The sequence below is a fragment of the Chenopodium album genome, chromosome 3 (assembly GCF_948465745.1).
Source record: "Chenopodium album chromosome 3, dcCheAlbu1.1, whole genome shotgun sequence".
Classification (NCBI taxonomy): domain Eukaryota; kingdom Viridiplantae; phylum Streptophyta; class Magnoliopsida; order Caryophyllales; family Amaranthaceae; genus Chenopodium; species Chenopodium album.
In genome coordinates this window covers 52,710,960-52,718,946 of record NC_137836.1, presented here as the reverse complement: position 1 = coordinate 52,718,946, position 7,987 = coordinate 52,710,960, and the positions used below count along the sequence as shown (strand labels likewise).

Genomic DNA, 7,987 nt, shown 5'->3' with positions numbered 1-7,987 from the left:
TGTTTGTGCAACATTTATATGAGCTTTAGTTTAAAAAAGGGTTGAATCACCTTAATACACGACCCTTTTATATCAATTTATATCAATTTTCATGCGAAAATTGATTAATACTAAGATATGAGCAAATAAATTTGTCTGACAACATGTGTACTAGTGCCCCCTACTACTGCCGCCCTAGTCTACGTACTGCTTTCAATCACATCAATTTGAAAAAGCTAAATTTAAAGGAGTCAGTATTTACCAATTTACATCAGCCGTAATTAATTACCTTAAATAACCTTAAATAAAAAATCAAAACCATCTTTTGCAATAGTAATTTCACAAAAACTGTTCTTCTTAAATTCAAGTGGAAAATATTTTGCATGGCTTCATCTGATGAGTCTGAACCGGAGTCGGAGGAGTCCTTGGACCTCACCGATGAAACCAAAGATTGTGTTGTAATTCAAGGTAAGCTATTATCAACGAGGTGTATGTTCATTGTAAAGGGGGGTGAAGTCGACGATATCGGTAATGAAGTCCACATGAGTATTGACAACTCTTTTAATAAAGTGTTCCGGGAGTGGTCAAGGATGACAGGTGTGCTTGCTAAAGACATAAGAATGTACATCCGAGGGGAACTGATAGCCCCTGAGGACACACCGCATGACATTGGTATATGGAACAATGATGTCGTCCTCGTCTATGATAAGGTATATTACTTGCACTACATGCGATTACTAATTTTGTTACTAAGTTTATTTTAAAAGTAATTGGTTTGTTTTGTGTTTTGTTAGGAGGAAAATCCATTGCCAATATGTCCTGTAGGCGAGACAAGAAGAAATCATAAGAGTATTACTATTGCAAACCTCAGAACACGTCGAGATACTATCGGATATCGAGCTAAGGGAGACTCCAAAGTAATTCAGATGTACAAGTTGTGGGAAAATATAATGAGCGTTGACGAGCAAAGAGTCCGTCTATGGCTAGATGGTCAGGATTTAAATGATGCCAAGACTTTGGTTGAAGAAAATGTCCCTGACGGTGCTCTGGTTTATGCACATATCGAGCCATTAGGATACCAAAGGAATGCTATCAGGTTTAACCCAGCTTGTTACCGATAAATTTTGGTAATTATTAACAATTAGATATATAAATTATTATATATGACAATATTAGATAAAATATTATCAGAATTATGGCACTATTAGATATATGGGTAATTAGGACAATATTATATATAGAAATTATGGGTAACATCATGTTTTGGGTTACTGAAATATCATGTTTTGGGTGTCTTTTGGGTTACTGAAATATGACATGTGAAAATGAAGTTGTAACTAAGTATTGTAATAACAATGGTTTGATGATGCTATAAATGGTTTGATGATGCTGTAAATGGTTGATGATGCTGTAAATGGTTGATGATGCTGTTAGTTGTTGATTATGATGATAAAGGTTTAATGATTAGTTTGATGATGCTTTAAATATTGTGTTAAGCTAATATAATTTATCATATTATTTATCATCTTGTGAAGCATTTACTACTATGAACTAACATCTTGTGAAGCATTTACTATGCATTAGCATTATATTAATTTTTAATACAAATATGACAATACGAATGTGTCAAAATGACAATATTAAATTTTTAAATGACAAAAGTAAAACAGTCAACAAAATAGTAAGCAGTAAAGGACGCTTTAATAAAATGACACAAAGTAAAAGACTCAACATAAGTGAAAGAGGCAACAAAATTAGATTCATGAAATACAAAAGAGTCAACAAAATAGTCAACAAAAGTAGAATATTCAGTATAATATAATTTATATAGAACATAATAAAATTTAAAAGAGACAACATAATAAACAACATAATAAAATGTAAAGGAGTCAACATAATTAAAAGTGTCAACATCTTGTTTACCAAACCAACAACATTCCAAACAAGGCCATAGTTAGTACATAAGTGGCCCACAGAGTAAGCCCACATAGAGGCCAATAAAATTCATGAAATGAATTGAAATACAATATATAGCCTAAGTATTGTAATAACGTGAAGTTGGGCCGACGAAAGATGGTCCAGCAGAAGATGGTCCAGCGTTGTCAAGGACCTAAAACAATAAATAATTATTTAAATCAGTAACATATAATGCCAATTTACAGCCCTAAAACAATATATAATGTTATATCATAATTTACAGCCCTTATATATGTATAGGAGGAGGAAATACCTCAATTGTCTCTGTTCCTTGAATGGTCCCTCCTTACATTCCAACAAACATGGATTTTACAGGTAACCGATTTTGAATCCCAAAGAGCAATGACACCACCACTTAGGCCCACGCCGTGGTAGCCATGTTCAACCAGTTTAGAACATAGAATTTTCTTATGAATGTGTATCCATTTGGTATATTGACTACGAGTCTCAACCAAAATGAATACAGCAGGTTTATGTTTACAAGTGATGACATCATAATTACTGACAAATGATGGTCGAGCAACATCTCTAACATTCCATATTACAATTGGAGTTCCTTATGGTAAAATAAGTGAGTTATTGTTGTGGGGGGTAAGTCGGACAACATAGTATCAAGAATCAGGCAAATCGTTGTTTAGGTAATCTTGGGTGACTCCAAATTGAAGACTACTTATATTACCATGAACGTGGAAAACTGAAAGGGCATCACTCACAGACCCAATTTTAACTACAACAGGAGTTGAACATAGACGATAAATAGGACAGTCAACATTTAAAAAGGGGACAGGATCGGCTGTATCAGTTAGGGGTGGTGGAACAATTTTAGAGATCGTGTTCATAGCCGCAAAATTGAAGGAATCTAAAATATATTTTATTCCCGTAGGGTGAATAACTCCACATAAGTCATTATAATTAGGAAGATGAGCAGGTATTGCGATACCTGCTTCCGAAATCATTTGCAAACGGGACATTGAAATGGGCCACGTCGCATCCGGGTTCCTAACCAATGCTCTCACATCAGCATCGTCCACATCCATAAACTGGATGACCCCTTCTTCATCTTTCATTACGAAGCCGTACTTGAAATTATTGAAGTCCATTTCAGTGGTATTTGGTCCAAAGTACAAGATCTCCGTTGGAGAATCTATACCATGGCAACCGTCAAGATACTTAGGATTGTTTAGAGAGTAACGGTGTGACATATTTTTAAATATATCTGCTCTAGGTGAGGTTTGGTAATGAGTTTTTCTACACCTTTATATAGGATGAATTCGAATTTAAACTACGCATGCTGGACAATAAATGACAAGAATTGGATTGAAATGACAATTTACTGAAGTATTACTGAAGTATTGCTGAAGTATCACAGGATAGAATAAAAAACACAAAAAAAAGTGAAAAGATAACAGTGCAAAACACATGAAAAGACAATATATATGATTAAGCCTTCAAAATGAACATCGTATTACTTACACACATTATGATAACATATTATTAACCCTTCAAATTTAACATCAATACATACATATTATGGTAACATATGATTAAGCCATCAAAATGAACATCATTTTTACTTGCACACATTACCAAATGTAACTTATGAACAAAACCAAAAACCGACAAACATTACCAAATGTAGTGCATCTAATCAATTCCATTCAAGACCATGTCTTCTTATAAAGTCATCTTCAAAAATGGGGGGCAAAATTGAATATGTAGTAACATCATCTTCATATCCTTCCTTGTCAACATCTCCACCAACAAACTGATTTGGCGCGACGTAGGACGGGGGAGGCATATCCTAAAATAGTAATTTGACAGTAAAATGTGAAAAAAATATTATTTTATTTTATTGCATTATATGTAACAGAAATAAGTAACAAAATCTAAAACAAGTATTGGAAACTATAATTGCCTATAATTATTAGATGATACAAAACTAATAAATAAAGAAATACAAATTAAGCATAAAAGTAACATGAAAACTGAAAGTTTGGTGGTGTATTGGTGGTGGTGTAAATTACTAGTAGTAACCGAGATTTACCATAATATCATTCCCTACGGTGTCTTCACTAACCTGCATGGAATAACATATTATGTTAATGACGCTACCTGCTTTAGTGTTGATAATCAAAAGGTACTAAACATATTAATACCTGAATGGAGTTTGTAAAGGTATGTGGAGACTAGGGAATTTCTACTACACATTCATCAGTGTTTTCTTTTCCTGCAGCCTTCTTTCTCGCCCGCTCATCTCGAGCCTTCTTAGCTGCATATTTTTTCCTACGCTCTTCCTTCTGCCTTCTATCTTCCTCAACTGTCGTCATGAACCGACAAGACCGCACACAACCTGGACCCCTCTTGCTATGAGGATCTTTGATAATAGTCACAGGGTTTGGTTCAGCTGGTTCAGGTTGACTTTCCACCCCAACAACACCATAAACTACACTTCTAGCAACTGAAGATGGGGTTTGTCTTGATGGACCAACACATTTCTTCTTGTTGACACTAGGAGGAGTAGTGTTGTTCCCAGTCTCACCAACACTACTTATCGGAATGGCTGGTGTAGTTTTTTCCTTCACCTTCATCTCCAAATCTTTCAAGCCCTCAATAATCATCTGCATAGTTCATCCATGTCACTAGCAAGACATGACAAAGGCTCAAATGCCAACATCAGTTTGTCATATCGAACAACTTCTTGAGTTTTGTTGGATCATGGAAGGCAACTTTAACTCTCGTGTGCTTCCGGTAAATGTCTTTGCGCCATCTATCCAATACGTACCAACTAGGCACATCAGGCACTTGCTGCGTTTCAAGAGCATTTAGGAAATGTCTGCAAAGAATCCCAGAGCATTCAAACAACTTGCACTCACATTCTACTCGTTGATCTTCACTGTAGTATAAAACGCGGTAAGTCCGCCACTTGTTGATCGGCTTCTCCTTCTTCTCAAATTCAACCCACACATATACTCTGTCTTTTATTAAATGTTCGAAATAGCCTGAAGATATCTCATGCATGCTACTACCAGTGAAGTACATGAGCCTCTTGCATTCCCTTTGCACCTCCATAAACTTTGAGTTAGTGTACACATTCCGAAATGTTTCCTCAAACTTGAAATCAATCACTAGACCACGTAGGAACATGGCCGAGTTACCATCTGCCAGCCTCTCTAACAGCAATCGCTGCTCCATAGCAGCCACATACTTCTCAGCAAAGTCACAAAGTCCAGTGTTCCTGTCGAAGAACTCATCAAAAAAATTATGAATGCTTTCTGACCTCTGTGTAGTCTTCAAACCTGCCAGAACAAATGCTTCATTGCAGCTGGAATCCACATTTCCCTCTCATCATATAAAACAGCAAGCCACATTCTACTGGCTAACTTATGCTTCTCAATAAATTCCTTCCACCTCAATTCAAACTCCTTCATAGATAAACCGTCATAGATTATATTTTTAAATTCCTCCTTAAAATCTACGTACCCCTTACACTTCCCTAACTTCACACCAAATTTTTCTGTAATGTGCCACAAACACCATTTGTGTCTGGTTTGTGGCATCATAACTTTCAATGCTCTGCGCATCGCCGGATCTTGGTCAGTTAGTATAGCCGTAGGAGGGTCCCCTCCAACAGCATCAAGCCATGTGGAAAACACCCACCTGAAACAACAATTTAAACAACAATATAACAATTACAATATGAAAATATGATAAATCAAACACATAAATGACATAATAACATAATTAGCTAACAACAAACACTAAAAAATAAATTTGAAGAAGAAAATTAAATTGATATAAGAACGAACTTAATGGTTTCAGTGTCCTCGTGGGAGATTAATGCGCATCCAAGCAATATGGTTTGCCCGTGATGATTAACACCAACAACATTTGCAAAGGGCAAGTCATACTTATTCATAAGGAAAGTGGTGTCAAAACAAACAACATCACCGAAATCCTCATACGCAGCCCTACTGCGTGCATCTACCCACAACACATCCTGAAGAACTCCATTATCATCCAACTGATGTACATGGTAAAAGTTATTATTGTTCTTCTGCATCATTTTAAAGTAATTCATCATGGCATTCTCATCTCCATCCTTAAATTTCAATTTCTTCTCCTTCGCAGCCAAGTTATTCAAATCCTTTGTGGTGAAAGCAACATTTTCATATCCATTCCGCTGACTAGCCAACCAGCTATGGAGTTTTGCGTTAGGCAACCCAACATCATTACCAAAGTAAAGTGCACGCCTAACATACGGTACCTTCTTCGACTATTCTAACCTATACTTTGTCACCAGCATTGACTTTGATGGGGAAAACAGATGGCTATGACTTAAGCACACTTTCCTCAGCTCCCATTTCCCATTAGAAGTCAAGCTACCGTACACCATGGCCCCGCAACCAAATTTTTTAGATTTATTAGTGGCAACAGGTTCTCCTTCCAACTCCCTAGCAATTCTTTTACCACCGACCTTCCTTCGAGTGTCAGGTTTACCACAATAGTCGCATTTCCATGTCACTGCCCGTTTTATCTTACTTCCATCTTTAAAGTGCTTGTATGCACTTTGGCCACGTACCATCCCAAAGCCTTGTTGCTTCCCATAAGCATTGAAATAGACATCTATTTCTTGCCACGAATCTAATGTCATCCCTATTTCAGGAGGGTCGACATTCAAAAACCTCATATCCACCAGGTCACCTCCACCATTCCCCTTTCCATCCACCTCCCCTTTAGCTTCATCTATAGACCTTGAGTCACCACTATCACCAGCCCCTTCTTAATCATATTTTATAAGATGCAACATTTCCTCATCATCGTCATCAATTGATAACGGAACATCATCTTGCGCAACGAACTCCCCTCCTCCTCCTCCCTATATGCCATGTTTTTTACAGCCAAAAAATTAAGTTCACATTTATCATTACATTGTTATATATATATAACAGCAGTAGGCTCCTACCTAATGATCAGCAGGTAAATCAGTTAAGGGAAGCATTTCTACCTCATGCTCAATGCTCATGCTCAGAACACAGTGTAAAAGATAACATGCTTATGTTCAAACACAAATCCACAACAACCAGCAAACATGTTCATTCTGTCTATCTTTCCTTATTAGGGACAAGTACCAAAAGGATTCATTCACAAATTAACAACAACCACCAAAACGATTGTTCCAATAAGATCAAACAAAGCATGACAATGAATATTACATGCATGTTACATTTTGGTTATATTATATATTGTCATTTTTGCTCTTAAATACTGTCATATTGATAAGTATCATGACAACCAAGAACAACACATTTCACATTCGTCAACCCCTAAATAATAAATATAAATCAGTTCAATATCCAAAATCCGAAGAAAATAGATGACCAAATTATGTCAAAATCAGTAATGATAATAACGAATCAGTAAATCAGTATCTATCTAGCCAAGTTTAGCTAATTCAATAATAGAATTACTCAAATTTAGCTAATTCAATTATACAATTACTCAAATGTAGCTAATGCAATCATACATGCAAGTTAATTGTTCAAATTCTTTCAATTATACAATTAAACAAATGAGTTTTACTCACCAAAATGCCCGCTAATACCGAAAATTGATGATGCCAGACCAAACCTACCGAAATCCGACGACAACCCACCAGATTAACATACTGTACCGCGCCGCTAGTCGAAGAACTACGAACTCGTTGAAGAACATTAATGGAGAACTTTAGTTGGAAAGGGGAAAGTAAGGGGGAAAGAAAATTGAAAACGGGAAAATGGTTATAACGGTATAGAGAACCGCGCCAATACGTATTTGTTTCGCAGATGGGTCCCGAAAGAGTACGTTTATACGTCAAAATACATATGTGGGCCCCGCTTTTTCTTGTGCTGGGAAAACAAACCCCAGCAATTTGCTGGGTTAAGCTTTAGCCCTTGTACCAATAGATTTATTGTAAATTTATTTATTTTTAACATGTGGTAAATTTAGCTATGTAAATATTGATAAATAGTGATAATAATTTATTGTAAAAAAT

The 7,987-nt window shown here is 36.1% G+C and overlaps 1 protein-coding gene across 1 annotated transcript; it reads right to left on the bottom strand.

Moving 5' to 3' along the window:
• Positions 1–4,629: 4,629 nt before the first annotated feature.
• On the bottom strand, positions 4,630–6,843 carry LOC145625115 (protein FAR-RED ELONGATED HYPOCOTYL 3-like). The gene is made up of 5 exons (XM_081678197.1): positions 6,816–6,843; positions 6,240–6,732; positions 5,763–6,152; positions 5,437–5,613; positions 4,630–5,278 (listed from the first exon to the last, which is right to left on the bottom strand). Exons 1-5 carry the CDS (start codon positions 6,841–6,843, stop codon positions 4,630–4,632), a joined length of 1,737 nt encoding a protein of 578 aa, XP_081534323.1.
• Between the last annotated feature and the right edge of the window lie 1,144 nt (positions 6,844–7,987).